Genomic DNA, 19,333 nt, shown 5'->3' with positions numbered 1-19,333 from the left:
GTGAAAGTATTATTATTTTTTTTCAAAAAGTTACATTTTTTTATTGTTTGAATGATTTTGTAAAATATATTTTGTTATTTGGTTGTTTTGGGAAAATTGCATTAGTGTCAAATCAGTGATATTGACAGAACTATTGAACCCCATAATTTCCAAGACTTACTACAATAAAAAAAAAATGCACAATAGTCTCCGTACCCACTCAAAATACTTGGAAAGTTTTTGGATGAGGGTGTTTCCTTCTATTTAATTTTTCTATTCAAAATCATAACATTTTAGTCTTGATATTTTTTATTTAAATTAATTTCCAATAAGTATGCCAAGCTTTTACCATTACACCCAAACTCTTACTTGTAGTTGTAATTTGCTTATGTTTTTTTTTTGTTCTTTATTTTTCTCTTTTTCTATTTTATTTTTTTTTTCAAAACTATGTCATTTTGGAGTTTTTTTTTTTTTAGAGAAGAAGGCTTCGAAGGGTTTTTATAATTAAGATTTTTAAAAATGTAAAAATACTTTAAAATGATGTAGTTTTGAGGAATGAAGAAAAAAAATAAAAAAGACAAGAGAAAAGAAAAGAAGAAATAAAATACAAGCAAATTGCAATTAAAAGTAAGGCTTTGGTTGTGGGGGTAAAAGATCTTATATGTTTATTAGAGGTCTTGATTCAAATCTTAATAATATCACATTTTATCGTCACCTTGACATATTGATGTGGTATTATCACATAAGCATTATATGAGATGTCAACGTCACATGTAATGATAAATTTAAACGAAAAATATTAAAAGAATTAAATTGAAGCAAGTACTACCTCTATTAACTCTCTTAATTATGTGATGAAATATACTACTTTTTAAAAAATAAATAAATAAATAAAGAGAGATGATGGCATAAAGGGCAACAAATAATGGAGGTTGGGATGACGTAGCTCCTTGTTTTAATAGGATTTGCGGGTCTTGGTAGTGAAAACGAAACAAGAGTAAGATGAAACATGAGACAGGAAAAATATTGTAGAATAGGAGGAAGAGAAATATAAAATAACACAAAAAAGGGAAAGATAAAACACTTTCTATGTAGAAATTGTGGAGGAGATAATGCTCTTATCAAGAAAAAAAGCAAAGGGAATCTGCTTTTATATATTTACACTATGCATACATTAAAAGTGGGCTAAACAAGGCGACCAAAGTGGAGGACGCCCTGAAAGTCCAATTGATGGCGCAGGAAAACAAGGCCAACAAAGGTCATGTTCTTGTCCTTCCGTATCCAGGCCAAGGCCACATCAACCCTATGCTTCAGTTCGCCAAACGCTTAGTCTCCAAAGGCGTCAAAGCCACACTGGTAACCACCATCTTCCTCTACAACTCCATTCTTTCCGACCCAACCAGCTCTATTGATCTCCAGACAATATCTGATGGCTTCGACGAAGGTGGTTTTGCTCAGGCCGGAAGCCCTGATGCTTACCTGTCAACTTTCCGGTCAGTAGGCTCGCAAAGTCTAGCAAGTTTAATCCAGAAACTTGGTGATACTGATTTTCCATTTGATGCCATTATCTATGATTCATTTCTGCCTTGGGCACTTGATGTTGCAAGGCAGTTAGGGTTACTCGGAGCAGTGTTTTTCACGCAGTCTTGTGCTGTTAACAGCATAAATTACCATGTGAGCGAGGGGCTTCTTAAGCTGCCACTTGAAGGACCTAATGTTTCCCTTCCTGGATTACCTCTATATAAAGTTTCCGAGCTGCCATCTGTGGTGTATCTTTATGGATCACACCCGGCCTGGTTTGATATGATCGTGAATCAATTCTCCAACATTGATGCAGCTGATTGGGTTCTGGTAAACACTTTTTACGAATTGGAGAAAGAGGTACCCTTATCTTCTTAAAGCCTGGTTGACTTTGTTTTTAAATGTTTCTTAATTTTGCGGACATGACAGATGGAAAGAAATTATTGCGTCGTCGTTTTTTATTTAGGTTGTAGATTGGATGTCAGAAATCTGGAAGCTAGGGACAGTAGGACCAACCATTCCATCCATGCACTTGGACAGAAGGCTAGAAGGTAACAAAGACTATGGCATGAATCTTTTCAACCCGAACACCAACACTTGCATGAATTGGCTAAATGGCAAGCCAAATGGCTCAGTGGTCTATGTCTCATTTGGGAGCTTGGCAGATCTAGGAGTCGAAGAAATGGCAGAGATAGCTTGGGGTTTGAAAGTAAGCAATTGCTATTTCTTGTGGGTAGTGAGGGAATCAGAAGAGACCAAGCTGCCATATAATTTCAAAGAGGAGACTGGGGAGAAGGGTTTGATGGTGGCATGGTGCCCTCAGTTGGAGGTGCTGGCACATGACTCTGTGGGATGCTTTCTTACTCATTGTGGCTATAATTCTGTTCTTGAAGCATTGTGTTTAGGGGTTCCAATGCTGGGAATGCCGCAATGGGCTGACCAAGCCACAAATGCAAAGCACGTTGAAGAGATTTGGGGAATTGGAATTAGAGCCTTCCCTGATGAGAAAGGTATTGTGAGAGGAGAGATTATACAACAGTGCATAAAGGAACTAATGGAAGGAGAAAGGGGCAAACAGGTTAAGGAGAATGCAAACAAGTGGAAGAATTTGGCTAGAGACGCAACTGATGAAGGTGGAAGTTCAGATAAGAACATTGACGAATTTGTGGCTAAACTACTCCATGCCTAGCAAGTTTTTCTGTCATTACTTTTCTTTCTCAATTAATATAATGAACAATTAAAGCATAATTAATTTCTGCTTCATTATAGATGCGTAGCTAGTATTTCTATCACTAATTTTGTTTCTCGATTATGGTGAACAATTAAAGCATAATTAATTTTTACTTCATTATAAATCTTGTGCTCAAAGACTTGTTCAACAAACAATGGTAGAATACTTCATAATTGGATTGAAATGTGATTTTTTGAGTTATGTTGTAAGGTGGGTTTCTCTTGGTATATGGTTTTATTTTATTAAATTAAAATTTTGAAAAATTTTTTGGTGAAATTTTAAAAAATAAAGTACAAATTTACCAATTTAGTTGAGATGATGGATCAAATTCACCTCAAATTAAGACAGAAGTCAACATATTAAAAAGAGCAGCATAGACATTTTGTAAAGGTGATACTGGTTCTAATTTAACTAATCCTTCTACATAGTGTAACACCATCACCGATTGAAACTTGGGAAACCTCCATGCAGGGATCGGAAGCTAAGTTCACATTGAAATTCAACATGGCCTTTCGTGAAGCCCTGGCACTCTCCGGCACCTCTGCTTCTTCTTGAGCAAGAAAACCAAACCATAATGTGTTATCATATGCAACTACACCACCAATCTTCACAAGTTTCTTTATATGTTCATGATATTTCATGTAACTGGTTTTGTCAGCATCCACGAAAACAAAGTCGAACTCTGGTTTTTGCTTATCCTGCAACAAAAGAATTGTAATCATCAGCATGCAGAAAATTGAGATTTGATATATTCTCTTTCTTATATGGCAGCTTACATCGGGTTGATATTAGAGAACTTACATTGCTCGACATTTCGTTTAGAACCTTCATGGCATCTGACTCGATAAAATTGATCTTATGCTCCATGCCTGCTTTCTTAATGAATGGCAGCCCCACTTCAAAGAACTCCCAGCTCGTGTCTATTGCTGTTATCTGAATGAGAAAAAGAGAGAGACAGTGAAATTGCTAGATTCATGTTGATCACAAAAATATTGAAAGTTTTGCAACTCTAAAGAACTGAGATTGGAAAGAAAGAACAACCAAAGGGGCAAAACCAACATTTTGATGTACCAAAATTCTAAGATCAGATTTGATATTTAGTCAGGATAAGGGGTTTATGGGAATAATTAAAGTATTTTGAGCAGAATTTGTTGGTTGCAAAGTACAATATATATGATGATCTACATCAGTCTCGACTCAAGATGTATTGTCAATTGACATACACTGGCAGCTTGTCAATTGCAATTTTCATTTTCAGCAAATCCAATTCAGCACACCAAAAGTGATAATAGAAAAACAATGTGATCATCAAATCGAATCAATTGAAATCATTGTTCTAATTAATTGGTTTAAGTAAACCCACCTTGCCATCATCAGGCAATGCAAGGGCAGTTGCAAGCAGAGAGTAGCCTGTGAAAACGCCAATCTCCATTGTCCTCTTGGCATTCATGAGCTTCAAAAGCATCGATAGGAACTGTCCCTCGTCTACTGGCACACCCATTGCGCATCTGAAACCTCCCAAAAAAACAACAAAAAAAACAATCTAAATCCCATGTCATATATACCTTCAAAATTGTTTTCAAAGAAGAAATATCCAACTTACAGGTTAGGATACTTCTGTGCTGTTGCATCTCTTATCCCTTTAAGTTGCTCATGCTCTCTAGGATATGCACTAGTATTCAAGATGTACTGCTTCCATGAAAATGGGTAAATCATAAATGCACTATCAAATATATAAATTGAGACTTTTAACATATAGTTGGCATATACAGAAAGAATGAGAGATAGGGGAAGATGGGTTTAGTAACCTTTTTTAGAGCTTCGCTTTTGAGAAGACCTTTAGAAGAAGTGTTCATGTTTGCCATTGCAAAGGGTTACTTTGCGGCTTCTATCACTCTCTGTCAGAGACTCTGCAAAAAGATAATTTGCTGAAGAAGATGATGAGTGTATGTGTACAAAAATACTCTTCAGCTTAAATAGCAACCAACTCCCGCGTAGTTGACGGTGTCGAGGTAACGTATTGCTCGCTCTTCCAAGGGGCAACTCTGCCGCGTGTTATGACATGCATGCAAAAATTCCATAGACAAATCAACATTTGTAAAGAAATTAAAAAAAAATTTAAACTCGATTCTTCGGATAAAAGACTGTACAATACGTACACATTTAAATGTAATTTATTAAACGGTGCATACTCTTTTTATTTAAAAAGTAATATTCAAATTTCTCTTTTCAATTTTTTTTTTTTATAAAACAACATTGATATCTAACATTGAAATATGTATTATTTCAATAATAAAGTTTTAATCTTTACATCAAAATTTTTACCGAATTTAATTTATATATAATAATCATCAACCTGGATATTGAATCATTAAATTTATTGACGTGGTGACTTATTTTACTTACATGGAGTGAATTTTGCTAACGAGCCACTTCTTTCAATTATTAATCGTTAATTATAGTTGTAAGTGTTCAGAATATGTAATTAATTTCGTTGACTTGAATATTGAATCATTAAATTTATTGACGTGGCGACATTATTTTAGTTACATTGAGTGTATTTTGCTAACTAACCACTTCTTTCGATTATTAATCACTAATTATAGTTGTAAATATGCAGAATATGTAATCAATTAATATAAAAATTCATGTGTCGCATTAAATGCTTAAGATTACGCCAGTCACTTAATTTAACAGTTGAATATTCATATTATTGTGATAATGATTATTTTTAATTTATTATAAAATAAAATTAAGATTATAATAGAGAGATTAAATCCATGAAATGGATATGATACATGTAGCAAACTTGAACTTAACCAAAAAGAAAGTCTCCCAATATGGACAAAGAACACAAACACTAGGCCAGTCAGTCAGAATCGTCAATCACAATCATCCTCCCCAATTGCAAGGTAACTTCGCTGTCCCTTCCCAGTTCCCAGAACAGAACAAATCGATGTAAAAGTGAATAATTACGAAGCTAAAATACAAACATCCTCCACGTGACATTCACTGATTGGTGCCGAAACGACCACACTGCGGGGACCAACGGCGAAACACCATTCCTCTAAAGTATCTTTGCCTCTTCGAAAACAAAAAGGAAAAGTGCTTTTGTTTTTTCCATGAAAGCATATTCCAAACTTCACGCGGTTGAGCAAGGACTTTCCTTCAAGGCCCGTACAATTTTCTCCATTTATAGAATTCCCAACTTACCCTTCTCATTCTCTTTGTTAAATATATAGAAAAGGAAGTTCCTCACTGTCAAATTTCTTTGTGGTTCTTAGCAGATTTCAGTTATGGTGAAACCAAGTGAGAATGGGTCTCAGTCAATAGCACCTTTTCTAAAGAAATGTTATGAAATGGTAGATGATGAGGCCACGGATTCAGTAATTTCATGGAGCCAAAACAGTGATAGTTTTATAATTTGGGATATGACGGAATTTTCAATTCATTTGCTTCCTAAGTACTTCAAGCACAGCAATTTCTCTTCTTTCATCAGGCAACTCAATATTTATGTGAGTCTTTTTTCATTCTAATTTTTAATGGGTATTTATTTTCGTTATAAACCATGTCAAAGTTGGGATTTTTTTCGTTGGGTTGGGTTTTGGATTTTGGAGTTCTGAAACGGGTTTTGAGTGTGTTGTTTGCGAACTGTTACTGGGTTCGTTTTTGTTATTATTATTTTCCTTGTTGAAGTAATTTTTTGTTATTTTAATGCTGGTTATTTGATCAATTGGGTTTTGTTTTCTTGCTTACGGCCTTTGTTAACATTTCTTGCTATTAGTTTTGAGATTTGTTTCTTGCTTGTGAGAGCTTGGTTGTGTGTTCAAGTTGCAGTCTTGGATGTTATGTTTTTAAGTAGTGGGAACTCAAGTTTTTAAGTGTAAATTTGTAGAGGTATTTTTGCTTGTTTTCCATTCCTACTTTAGTGGTGGAAAGAAATTTTTGCTAGCAGTATTTCTAGGTGAACCTTTGCTCAATTTTGCTGTAATGGTGAGGGAGTATCAGTTTGAACTGTGTGAAAAAGCAAAAAAATTTATTGGCCTGATAAATTTCTCGGCTTTATTACCCTCTTTGTTGTAATGTTGTGCCAAAGATAGTCCGACAGTTTTGCTAGATAGATGTTTTCATTTTCATGGGATGGTGCTGTTCAATATATATTGCCCTGTAAAGTTTTCTTGATGGTAGCAGTAAAATAGGATAGGAAAGGAAGAAGTTTGCAAGAGGGGGGAAATTATTTGCTTTCAATTCTGAACTTGTATGCCTAATTTAGGATGAAAGGGTAAAAGAGCTAGTAGATGTCAGTAGTCTAGGGAACTCAACAATTGCTTTCCTGTATGCATTTTTCTACTAGTTTTTTTTGAAACTTTTTTTTGACTTAATGTTAGAAGGAATGCACATAAAAAACTCACACACCTAGGTCAGATTCACAGGTTCCTAGAGTAATAATGTTTAGAGAAAATGATAATGAAGCATAGTCCACAATTTGCATTTCTCTGTATTGATACTTCTAGGTTTTCTAACTTAAAAAGAGTAGAAAAAAGGAAAATAACTAATTATTTTCTATTATTAGGGCAATATTAGTAAGAATGAAATGAACGCAATCTTTCTATGCTAGGTTCAAATCTGTTAGAGACACTATACTGATTAGCAGTAGCTAAATTTGGTAACCCTTTGAATCTAGTGAAAATTGTTGGTTGTGTGTGGTGCCATTTATGGTTACTCTCACAGTTGTAAGAATAAGCAACATCTAAATTTTGTCTAATATCTTTTCAGTTATCTGGCGCTGTGTCTTAGCGCCTAGGTGCGCACCCTAACAACACTGAATGTAATAATTAATTTGTTGAAGTTGTCATATCTTTTCAATGATTTATTGTTTCTTGCTTCTTTAGGAAGTACTCATAAGGAATTTCTGCAAGTTTGTTAGACCTTTTCCATTGTACTTTGTTGCGAGTGGGAAGAGAGGCAGAAGCAAATGCTTAAATATATGTGGCCTTTTTCTACTAGAATTTAGGTTGACATTGTCTTGGTCTTTTTTTTTATTTTGGTTTCTCCATCATTGTTCAATGTTCCATTGTTTGATAAAAGATCCCTTTATATCTGTACCATCATGAAGAATTAAAGATATGAGTTTCAATACCCTACTGTAGTCTTCATGCTATGTTTATTCTTTCATGGGATGCCTTTTCATTAGTTAATAAGCATATAGGTTGAGCTTGGTTGATTAGCCCATTTGATTGATTACCTCTTTTTTCTAGCTAATTATTGTGGTAATTATGGCCAACAACCCTATCATTAAAATTTGCATCTGTGTTTTCTTTCATACATAATGTGCAAAAATAGTTGCTATTGTAATAGAAGTTTCTCACTAGTTCAGGCATCTACTAGGGCATTATTCAAACAACTGGTGCCAAAATAGTTGTGCTGTTTGATTGCAATTTAGCTGGCTAGGGCATTAATTTGACATTTGAAGTAGTTGCAAATTCCATAAATTGCAAAATTTAAATGTCTGATGCTGAGCCTAAACAGAGTAGGTAGCTTAGTTTGTATCTGATGCATGAGCCTATACAGTAAAATTTGATATTCTTAGTGGGACATTGGCTACTTCACTTGAGCTATCTTCGACATTAAACAATTGCAGGCATGGTTATGAACCCATTGTAGCTCTTGTAATTTCTGTGAACCAAAAGAGGACTATACTAATTGAGTAATAAATAGAAAGTCTTATTAATTGTGATAGATTTGCTTATAATAGAATTCGAACAGTAAAATTTTGGTGAGCAAATGTAGCATCTCTGTTTCTGTGAATTGTGCATGTGTCTCTATGTGTGTGCATGTCATTAGAAAGCATTTGTTGGGTGAGTGTGTGTATGCATGGGTGTTCTATTTGGACTGTTAACCATTGGAGAAGACATTTGTAACCCTTAAAGTTTTTCCAGGGTTTTAGAAAAATTGATACAGATCGTTGGGAATTTGCAAATGATGGGTTTGTCAGAGGTCAAAAGGACTTGCTGAAGAATATTGCTAGACGAAAATACTCCCAGGGATCTGAGCAGCGTAAATCATTGCAGCAGCAGCCACCACAGCAGCTGGAGAACTCTGTTGGATCATGTGAAAACAATGAAAATGTTGGGCTGTGGAAAGAAGTTGAGAATTTGAAGACTGACAAAAATGCTCTTATGCAGGAGTTGGTTAAACTTAGGCAGCACCAGGAGACTGCAGACAATAAGATGCTTCTTTTGAAGGATCGTCTTCACGGGATGGAGAAAAGTCAGCAGCAGTTGCTGTCATTCTTAGTAATGGCCATGCAAAGTCCAGGCTTTTTGGTCCAACTGATTCAACCGAACGAAAATAATTGGTGCATGGCTGAAGCAAGCAATATGCTAGAACAAGTTCCAGAGGATGGTGAATCAGTGCCTTTTGATCATATGATAGTAAGGTACCAGCCACCAATCGATGGAACATCAAAGCCGGTACTCACACCAATGGTAGATTCTGAAAATCCTCATGAATCTGATAATTCTTCAGATGCAACAAAAGATTTTTGGATGAATATTGATTTTGTGAAAGTGCTTATGGATGAAAGTCATATACCTTTCATTCCACCAGATTTGCAAGATGATGGTGCATGGGAAAAGCTTCTTTTAGCTAATACTTTTGTAGAGAATAATGATGATGGAAATCTAGATAAAGAAAGGCCCGTCAACTCTGGTATGGAAATGGAGGTAACAGGTTCTGGAACCCATTTGGAAAAATCTCGTAATTTTGAACTTCTACTACAAAATATGGGGAAATCACAAAACCTGGAGATTCAACCACTGGTAAATGAATCAGAGTTGGAGAACTATCAGGACTTTGAACTTCTGACAGAACAAATGGGACATCTGACTTCCAAAAGTACTAAACTACAAGGAACTCCTTAGAAAGGTACTTGGGATTTCTTGTGCAGAATGCTTGTCCTGTGATCTCCTCACATTATGTTTTCTCTTAGACTATATCCAATTTATATGAAAGTTGTTTCTATACATTTCTATTCTTTTCATTACACCATATCTAAATACATGCACCATATTCTTCATGAAGGGGCTGCCTAGCAATTTATACAATTGTAATGCAACTAGTGACTAGTGAGAGGATAATATGTGACTCTGTTTATGCCAAAGTAGCTGTAGCTATCTAAGGAAATTGCCACAAAAGAAGTTTTCATTTTAAACTTGTGGCCTTCTATTCTCAATTGCTTACAAGCATGTGTCAATAGAGTTCTGAAACAATCTCAGGATTTATTATGATAGAAATTATGTATTTGCATGAGAATACTAGTACTGTTTATGATACCTAATTACCCACTGTACAAAAAAAAAAAAATCATAACTACCCTCTTTTTGTATTTTAAGTATAATTTTGTTGCATAAGGAAAGTGCTATTGACTGAGATTATCACTTGATTTTACCACAACCGAATGGATTCTTGATATGAACGCTAACTCAGCGTGCAGGTGCACACACAAACACATGCAAAGAAACATACACAAATGCATACACTGGCATATGCAAGGACAAATCTGTTGTTCTTAGTGCTGAGATCACTCTCCCTCCCTCTCTCTTTTAGTGTGCACATGGTTGCATGCGTGCTTGTTGATTGCAAAATGGGACCATTTAGCTTGCTTGTCCTATCTGCAAAATTCTTGAGACTGGATGAGATTATCCGCGCACTAGTATATTCCTAACTTTATAACTTTTTTCGTTCACTTTATTATGGATAGGACATTCCTGACCGTGTCGTATTCAAAAGATGTATCTTCTACTTTATGCATTGATGTTTGCAAAGCCAATTACTCTGATTTTCTCCTGTAGCTTTTGTGAAAGAAATAATTTGACAAGTATTTCCTTTGGTTTGGGTTGGAATAGTAAAAAAAAAATACAAACACACGCACACACAAGCACACAAGAACTGAGTTATATTGCTAGCAAATGGAAGGGCATTTCCCCCCTCATTGAGTCACTCAGCTAAAGCAGGTAGCTCTGATTGGTGGATCTCACCCTTCGAGGTTTAGATCTCCAAAATCAATGTTATGCCTTTCAAAACTATTGCATTGTTATCTTTCCACTTGTGAACATGTTGCACGTCATGTCAACAAGATGATGATTAGTACCAGTCTGGAGCAGCACTTTGATCGCAACTAATTCACAGTAGGTGGCAATAAGAACAGGAGGAGAAAAATACCGATCATATCGGATTTAATCTAATTAAGCACATTAAACAGATGAAAACAAATCCAGATAATTCTGTTGTTAAGAACAGGCACGAATAAACTTCCGTAAAAAGCAAGATAACTATCTAGTTCATGCATTGGTATGACCTATGGATGGACAACCTTAGCCAAGCCAAAAGCAGCAGCAGATGCAATGGCACCAATGAAAGCAGTTTGCAAAGCACTTTTTACGGGTTTGTTGCCGGTGAAGTAACCCTTGGCGTAGCCAAAGATCAGGAGTGCTGCTATGGTTAAGATCACTGATGCAGCCACAGCATCCCTAGCTCTTGGAATGAACATATAAGGAAAGAGGGGCACCAATCCACCCAAAATGTAAGCAACAGCAATGGTGAATGCGCTCTGTAATGCTCTTCTTGGGTCTGGCTTCTCTAATCCCAGCTCAAACCTGAATTTACCAGGAGCATTTATCAATGGTTGCCTGTATGTGTATGTATGTCGTTTCCGTTAAAACAATGGGGACAGGGAAGCTTGACAGGTTGTGAATGAATCTCACTCAAGAATCAGAAAATTACATGCTTAACCATTATATCAGTTAAACACACACAACTTGTGAAGACAAAAGCCATGGAGAAATTGCGAAAGCCACCTGGATGATAAAGATGGTGACAATTCATACAACCCCCAAAAGAAAACAAAAAAAAAAGATAGTGATAGTTTAACTGTTTCTACTATTCACATTCTTACAATAAACTTTTTAGTCAAATATGCAGAGATACTGTCCATTGTAAATGCCCAAGTAAATCTTTCCATTATATAATAAATTAGCTTCAATTACGATGGCATTTAGTACTTAGAGAGGAGCAAAGCTCCTGAAAACCAAGCTGCCTTTACCTTTCAATAATCCACTGGAGATGAAGAATGAATATTTTAGGATTGGATCAATATGACAATATCCGAAAAGTGTCCCAAGTAATGAATCTATGTAAGAAAAAGGTCGAATTCTCTGTAACCAACAGAATATTTTGTTTTCCTTAAAATATAAGGCCCAAGTTGCATGCCATTGCCATCAACCCTGTCTCCGGACCACATGGGCTTTGTCTCCATATGGAAAGGGCAGCCAGCCTTTTATCTGAGCATTTCAAAAGCAAATTTGGCACTTTATTCTGCTTTAGGGGAGTGACAGTGGAGCCACTCAAATTTGTCAAAGTCTAGTAATGTTGACTCTGTGTTCATTCACAGAAAAACAAAACACCTGTTTCGTTTTGTGGCTCAGCCCTGAGGGGGTGAAGCCCCCCAACCAAGATTTGTAAGTTTTTAATGTGTGTTTTGACCTAAGAATACGCAGAGAGAATGGACTTACTTCATCATGAAATCAAGCCAAGCCTGAGGCCTTTTCCTGAGAGCGTTGACTACGGGCGCATATTCATGGGGTTCTATCCCATACCCCGCCAGTATTTCAGCCACCTCCGCCGCCTCTGCATTTTCCGAAACAAACCCATTAATTCGCAAGTGCATGTCATCCTTAACTTAATCAAACAAACCAAAAACGAAATCAAAGGCTCAAATTTACTTAATTGGTTACCTGTATCAGGCACGGAAATGATTTCTTCTTCCTCTCTTCTCAACTCCCTCGCATAATGATCGGCTTCACTTTTAGCCGCTAGGTACCTGTACACGAAATCATTATGATACAGGCAAACACAGCCCATAAAATCCTACTAACATCTTTACAGTTTACACTTCCTTTTCCTTTGGGAAACTGCGAAACTAATTGCAGTCATTAATGGTGTCAATCTCTTTCCACCGTTCGATTTTCTTTCTCGTATAGTTTCTTAGTAACCAAACGGTATCCGTCAATGAACATATTACAACATTAAACAATCAGACTAAACCATTGAAATTCTAATAGATACCTACCCGCCAAGTCCCATGGAGATGGCACCAGCGGCAACCTCAGCGATGCCAGCGGTGAGAACAATGGAAGAGGTGGCATTGGCACCAGACAATCCAGCGGCAAGAGCAAAGGGCACGGTGAGACCGTCGGATACGCCGATGATGATGTCGCGGACAATCTCCCCGGCGGTGAAATGCTTTTCCTTGTGCTGATTGAGAAGGCTTTGCTTCTCGGGTTCAATGTTTCCTCTGATGATTTCTTCTCCAGCCATGGCGAAAACCCGCGTTTTTTTTTTCTCTTCTTTTCTTGTTGTTGTTTGGTAACTCACTGAATGATGAATGCCAAAATCCAAATGATGAAATGGTGGAAATAAATGGGAAGAAAAGGTTGCCTTGGTGCGAGTACTAAATTGGAAAACAGACGTTGGTGTGTTTCCTGCTTGGGTGGGTCTCAGATACCAAAATTGCGACCACACGTGAGGAATAGCAACAAAGTGGTTTGGCCCTTTCAGATTATACCAACCTTGATTAAGAATAACATCAACTAATTGAAAACCATTCTCAATGACTTCAATTTAAATCCAAAATATACACACATAGACACACACACAGGCACACCCTGAAGTGAACTTGAATTTGGTTATGACTTGAAATTGGATTAAAACAATACGTCTGTTTGACTCAATGATAAGTTCGTGTATTTTTTACTCTAAAAAGTATATGAATTTCTTCTTTTTTAAATCAAAAAAGAAATTGGATTAAAATATAGATAAAATTTGTGACACAGTCACTACTGTATTTTTTTTAAGTAAAAAGATTTTCTTTTAGTGCATGTGAAGTGTCAATCTTAATATATAGGAAGTTAAATGACTAATACAATGTTAATTTGGTATTTTTATTAATATTTTTTTATAATTTTTATAATTGAACTTGTGTTACTTGACTTGTCAATTATATAATAGTGTAAAATTAATTATTAGAGTCACTTGTCATAAAATAGCGTTTGTACTTTATAATATAATGTGATTATAGATAATGTGATTGTAAGCAATGTGATTGCAGAAAAGATAACATTACAGTGTTTAGTATATAAGTAATGTAATAATTAAAATGTAGAGAATATAACATTACAATATTTATTTTACAAGTATTTTTATAAGGTATGTAATGTTAATTTTCAAAACTATCCTTATTTATTAAACTACTCTTATAGCTTCCGGAAGGCATTGAATGGAATCCCTGGGTACAGCCACAAACCCATATTCATGCAAACCGAGCAGTTGGTGAAGCCCTCCGATTTTTTATATTGTTTTGATCGAAAGGCCTTCCAAGCTGCAAAATATACAAAATGTTTTTAGCAAACAAGGAATGAAAGATAAATCAAAGGCAAAAAGAAAGAACTTACAAGTTAAGGGGCCTAACATGGAGGAGACGGGCGTCAGGGGAAGGGAAGGAAGAGAGAAGGTCAGGAGAGATGAAAAGGGGCAGGCCTTTACGGGTGGAGAGGAGAAGAGAAGGAGTCTCGATGGGGGTTGGGCAGCAGCCCAGGTGGAGCACACCTGCCTGTGCTCTTCCGTTGCTCCATGCCTTCACGGCGAACTTCATGCCACTGCTGTTAACGGAATTGGAGCGGGACCTAGGCCATCTTCGGGGAGCGGGGAGCAAGGACAGGGTTTTGTTGAGGTTTATTCGCATCCCTACGCTTTGTTTGCTTCGATTGTGAGTAATTTATTTAAAAGATGATGGGTAAAAATGTCCTCAAAGATATTGTAGAGTGCAATGTAATGTGATTGTATTAGTTTTGAATTGCAATCACATTATATCAATTGACTGTAATGTAATTACATTGCAATCTTACATTGTAGTGGTATGTTATAAAACAAACACTGCAATGTAATTTAATTGGACACATTGCAAGGAATGTGACTTTACATCCCTTATACTAAACGCACCCTAAGTGTTTGATTCATCATGATTACTATAATTTACAAGGAAATAAAAAATAATATATTTATGTTAAAAAAACGCTTGAGAATAAAATTTTCAGAACATTGTTTAATAAAATTAAAGTTCCGCTTCTAGGAGTTTCCCTGAAAAGCACAATATATTGAAAAGTCATATTCACAAGAAAATTCATCCAACGATTGAATTTGCGATACATATGAAAAATAGACTTGTCATTCCTTCTCTAAAAGATTTTTTAATAATCAAAGTCAAATCTGAATTAGCATTTAGTTTATCTGTTTTGAGTTGAATCATCTGTGTAGCGATTTTTATCCATAACCAAGATTATCTTACGACATCTCTTATCCTATACTATCAACAAAATCCCAATTAACATCCTATAATTTTACTCGATATATGGAACAACATCTGAATTTATCAAGAAATCACATTTCCAATTCTCAAAGTAATCATGAAAGATACCTCTCGTAGCGGATTGATGTCATGATTACTATTTTAAAAGCAAGTAAATTGACTTTCCTTTTACTTAGATAATTCAATAAAAAAAGAATTGAATTTGAGTTGATCCGTTTGCAAATAATTTGAAGTAGATTTAATTGTTGTATTGTCATATATTTTCTCATTTGGTATACATGTGAAAGTATTAATATTGGTATTTTGTAACTTCTTTTTAGCATATATACTCTGTCTATTAATAATTAACATCTTCCTTGGTTTGTACATAGTTTAATAAGAAAAATAAAATAAAATTTGTTATATTTGCAATATCGTTGCTGTATAAATATTAATACCAAAAAGTGAAAAAAAATGGAATTACAGCATATCATTAGGGGATATAAAAAATAAGATTTTAAATTTAAACAAAAATAAAAGAAAGAAGATATAATTTTTTTTGATATAATGGAATTTCAATTAGCAAATAATAGTTACATCATTCTAACCAGCTTATTCCTAATTTATCTACAAAAACATAATGTAAAATATAGAAGGACTTGAACTAACTATAATATATATTATTTTCTTATTTTAAACTTCAAATCAATTATAATAATGATAAATATAATATAAATTGTTATTCAAAAAACCTCGAATCAATTTGAATTAATTTAAAAAAAAAATCAAAGATTCCAATCAAAATGATTTAAAACCTCTAAGTGATCCTAATTTCAAATGACCTAAATTTAAAATAACTCGAAATTTCATGATGCACATTAATTTAAACCTAAATTGACTGAACCTTTCTCAGAATGAAATGTCACCAATTGCATCTAATTTTTATACGAGAAATAAGCCTAAATTTCCACAAGTTATTTACGAAAGCTCTTATCATGAATTATCTTAATCATTTATGCCTTATGATTCATAGTTGAATTAACTTTCAATGTGGTTTTATAATTACATAACTAAGTTCTAATTGTATACGCATGGTTTACTGGTTCCATATCAAACACTCTATAATAAGTACATATGCATTTCAAAAAAAAAAAAAAATACATATGCAATATCACTCAAAACTGCTAGTTTAGGTACAAGTAGGATAAGGGTTTGATATCCCTGTTGATACAATTCTATATTAGTTTAGCTTAAGTTATTTCCAATGTGTGTTAGAGTGTTGGGCGGGGGGGGGGGGGGATTAGTTCCTGATTAAGTAACAATTAAAGGGTGTCAACACCATTGAAAGAAAGTTGTCAACACCATATTGGTGGGTGTATCCCTTTTTATAAAGTGAGACATTAAAAATTTAAAAGTAACACTTTAATTTTAATTTAATTTAATGATAAATGTGTCTACCTCTATTTAATATTTTGATTTAATTTAATGATATATTTCAATGGAGGTCTTATTCATCTAGCAATCATTTGAAGTTTGGGAATTCAGTTTCTTCGACTATTTCTGTCAGGGAATTTCAATGCACAATTCACAAACAATTACATCATGTATGTATAACGTGTTAGATTTGAAAGAGTAATCAAAGTTATTTGCTTTGTATGGTTGGTGGAGGATAGTGATAGATAGGGGAAGATTTAATGTTTTCTATAACTTGATCGTATTGATCTCTTATGAAAATATACAGCATTAGCTATTTATTTGATATTGGAAACGTTATGTAAGTAAATTTATCTCTTCAAACCTAACAAAATTTAGGATTTTCATTAACACTCTATACTATGGTTTTTCTATACTCAAATTTAGCGAAAAAGATTGGATTTTTATTGTTTAATATACAGCTTAAGGATAATACCTAAAAGATTATTCATTATACACGCGTAGTAAATAAATTAGGACACACATTTGTAATCAATTTTATATATAGGATTAATCTTTTATACATTAACGTTGAAGTTTTTAAATTTACATAATATTAAAAAAAACTCTTAAATTATTCAAGAAAAATTAAAATAAACTATTATTTTCTTACTGTGTTCAATCAAGTTCCTATACTTTTCTTTTGAATCAAATAAGTTGTTATAAATAATAATTGATTAATTATCATTAATCAAAATGTTACTTGTCATTTTATACCCACACAGGGCTAATGAAACGTTAATGTGAAATGTGAAAAATGCCACATGATCATGTTATCATAACACATTAACATATTACATCACCATTAATTATAACTTGTTGATATATCATATGGTATAAAATGACAAATGACATTTTAACTAAGTCAATCACTAATCATAAAAACCAAAATAAAAATAAATGAGCTTGATTGAACACAATGAAATTATAAGGGTTTATTTGAATTTTTACAATAGTTTAAGAGCTTTTCTAGGTATTATGCCTTTTAAATTTCATAAACTTATTTTTTAAATTGTTCAAATTATGTGAATTTATAAATAATTATAGTTAATAGACATAAGATGAAGCTCATTTGTGGAGTTAAGAAACTCCACCAATGATACTAAGATAATTTTCCTATTACAGTAAATTAAATTCAAGACAAAATTTCTTTCACCCTCCTTAATTACCAGTAAAAGTTATTAGAAATCACATGGGATATTGTCTAAGCTTTTTGGTAATATATAAGTCATACATACTTAGCTAGAAGGAAAAAGAAACATAAAACTAAAAAAAAGGAACAGGAAACTGGATATGCCCCAATACTTCACATCAGAGGAGGGCTACAAAGCTAGAAAGGGAGGGGAAGATCAATCTTATTGTTGGGTTATTATTATTTGATAAGCTTAGCCAAGTAATAAGCAGCTGCAGAAGCAAAAGCTCCAATGAAGGCAGTTTGAATAGAACTCTTGAAAGGATTGCTGCCTGTAAAGTAGCCTTTGGCTAAGCCGAAAATCATTAATGCAATTATCGTCAAAACAATGGAAGCTACCAAAGCTTCTCCAGCAACTGGAAAGATCAAGTATGGCACTAATGGCATCGATCCTCCCACCACGTAGGATGTCGCAATTGTTAACCCACTTATTAATCCTCTTAGGGGATCTGGTTTTTCCAATCCAAGCTCGAACCTGCCAATTTTTTTTGGCATATGTAGCCATTGTTTACCGTTTTGGTCAGTACTTTGTAATATATAGGAAATTAGATGTTTATGATGTATAATATATAGTTGAAAAGAAATTTACTTCATCATGAAATCCAGCCAGAGTTGAGGGTTCCTTCTTAGAGCTTTCACCGCAGGTTCAGATTCGTGTGGCTCTATCCCATGCTTTGATAGAATTTCTACAGCTGTAGCAGCCTCTGTATTTCAAACAAACAGTCGTGTTAAAGCATGGATGTGTGTTTTCTTTAGAAAGAAACTATTGCAACCGCCAAATTCTGCTTTGGTCTATATACCGAGCTCAGGATCGTCGACGATGGCTTGATGTTTTCGCTTCAGTTCACTGCTGAAGACTTCTGCTTCGCTTTTTGCTGCAAGATATCTGCTCAACATTCATGTACAAGTACCTTAAGATATCTATTTTGTTTAGTGTGCAAAACTAATTGGTGAGTTAGCTTAAGAGAAATGTACCCTCCAAGTCCCATGGAAATAGCACCAGCTACAACTTCAGCAATACCAGCGACAAGAATAACAGAGGATGGCACGTTGGCGCTGGACAAGCCGGCGGCAAGGGCAAAAGGGACAGTAAGGCCATCGGAGACGCCGAGAACAATGTCTCGAACAGTCTCCCCCGACTTGAAGTGTTTCTCTGTTTGCTTACTCTCTTTTTGATCCTCCAAAAGCAATTTCAACTTCTCAGGATCAACGTAACCGTTAGCAGCCATGGGAAATGTTAGTGTAGAGTCTAAATACTGAGCTCTTTCTGTTCTTGCAGGGATTGGGGTATCAAGAGAGTTGAGACTATGCATATTTATAGCAAAGAGCACGTAGGTTTACACATTAATTGGCGTGTCCTTAGCGTATTATGTCAAAATGGTTTTGAAATGGGAAGATCAAAAGTGCTGCTATCATGGCCACAGTTAAAAGGTGGATTGAGCCTGAGATTTTAGAATCTTTAGGTAATAATCATGATTGATCAAAGCGCAGAGAGGGCGTGTGCGTGGCACAAGCCCCGTGCATATGCGACGAA

General features: G+C 34.8%; 5 protein-coding genes across 5 annotated transcripts; 2 read left to right on the top strand and 3 right to left on the bottom strand.

Annotated features, from left to right (window-relative positions):
• On the top strand, positions 1,129 to 2,848 carry LOC18610038 (UDP-glycosyltransferase 74G1). Its single transcript, XM_007045471.2, has 2 exons — positions 1,129 to 1,860; positions 1,967 to 2,848. The coding sequence occupies exons 1-2, from the start codon at positions 1,210 to 1,212 to the stop codon at positions 2,687 to 2,689; spliced, it is 1,374 nt and encodes a 457-aa protein (XP_007045533.2). The 5' UTR covers positions 1,129 to 1,209; the 3' UTR covers positions 2,690 to 2,848.
• Positions 3,112 to 4,729, bottom strand: LOC18610037 (putative caffeoyl-CoA O-methyltransferase At1g67980). Its single transcript, XM_007045470.2, has 5 exons — positions 4,540 to 4,729; positions 4,335 to 4,420; positions 4,095 to 4,239; positions 3,533 to 3,664; positions 3,112 to 3,429 (listed from the first exon to the last, which is right to left on the bottom strand). Exons 1-5 carry the CDS (start codon positions 4,594 to 4,596, stop codon positions 3,139 to 3,141), a joined length of 711 nt encoding a protein of 236 aa, XP_007045532.2. The 5' UTR covers positions 4,597 to 4,729; the 3' UTR covers positions 3,112 to 3,138.
• LOC18610036 (heat stress transcription factor A-8) lies at positions 5,934 to 10,026 on the top strand. Its single transcript, XM_018115616.1, has 2 exons — positions 5,934 to 6,246; positions 8,671 to 10,026. Exons 1-2 carry the CDS (start codon positions 6,028 to 6,030, stop codon positions 9,652 to 9,654), a joined length of 1,203 nt encoding a protein of 400 aa, XP_017971105.1. The 5' UTR covers positions 5,934 to 6,027; the 3' UTR covers positions 9,655 to 10,026.
• Positions 10,940 to 13,264, bottom strand: LOC18610035 (vacuolar iron transporter 1). Its single transcript, XM_007045468.2, has 4 exons — positions 12,861 to 13,264; positions 12,526 to 12,611; positions 12,304 to 12,418; positions 10,940 to 11,388 (listed from the first exon to the last, which is right to left on the bottom strand). The coding sequence occupies exons 1-4, from the start codon at positions 13,106 to 13,108 to the stop codon at positions 11,091 to 11,093; spliced, it is 747 nt and encodes a 248-aa protein (XP_007045530.1). The 5' UTR covers positions 13,109 to 13,264; the 3' UTR covers positions 10,940 to 11,090.
• LOC18610033 (vacuolar iron transporter 1) lies at positions 17,907 to 19,135 on the bottom strand. Its single transcript, XM_018115107.1, has 4 exons — positions 18,775 to 19,135; positions 18,600 to 18,685; positions 18,389 to 18,503; positions 17,907 to 18,274 (listed from the first exon to the last, which is right to left on the bottom strand). Exons 1-4 carry the CDS (start codon positions 19,110 to 19,112, stop codon positions 17,980 to 17,982), a joined length of 834 nt encoding a protein of 277 aa, XP_017970596.1. The 5' UTR covers positions 19,113 to 19,135; the 3' UTR covers positions 17,907 to 17,979.

The sequence above is a fragment of the Theobroma cacao genome, chromosome 2 (genome assembly GCF_000208745.1).
Source record: "Theobroma cacao cultivar B97-61/B2 chromosome 2, Criollo_cocoa_genome_V2, whole genome shotgun sequence".
Taxonomy (NCBI): domain Eukaryota; kingdom Viridiplantae; phylum Streptophyta; class Magnoliopsida; order Malvales; family Malvaceae; genus Theobroma; species Theobroma cacao.
This window is presented reverse-complemented; position numbering and strand designations above follow the sequence as displayed.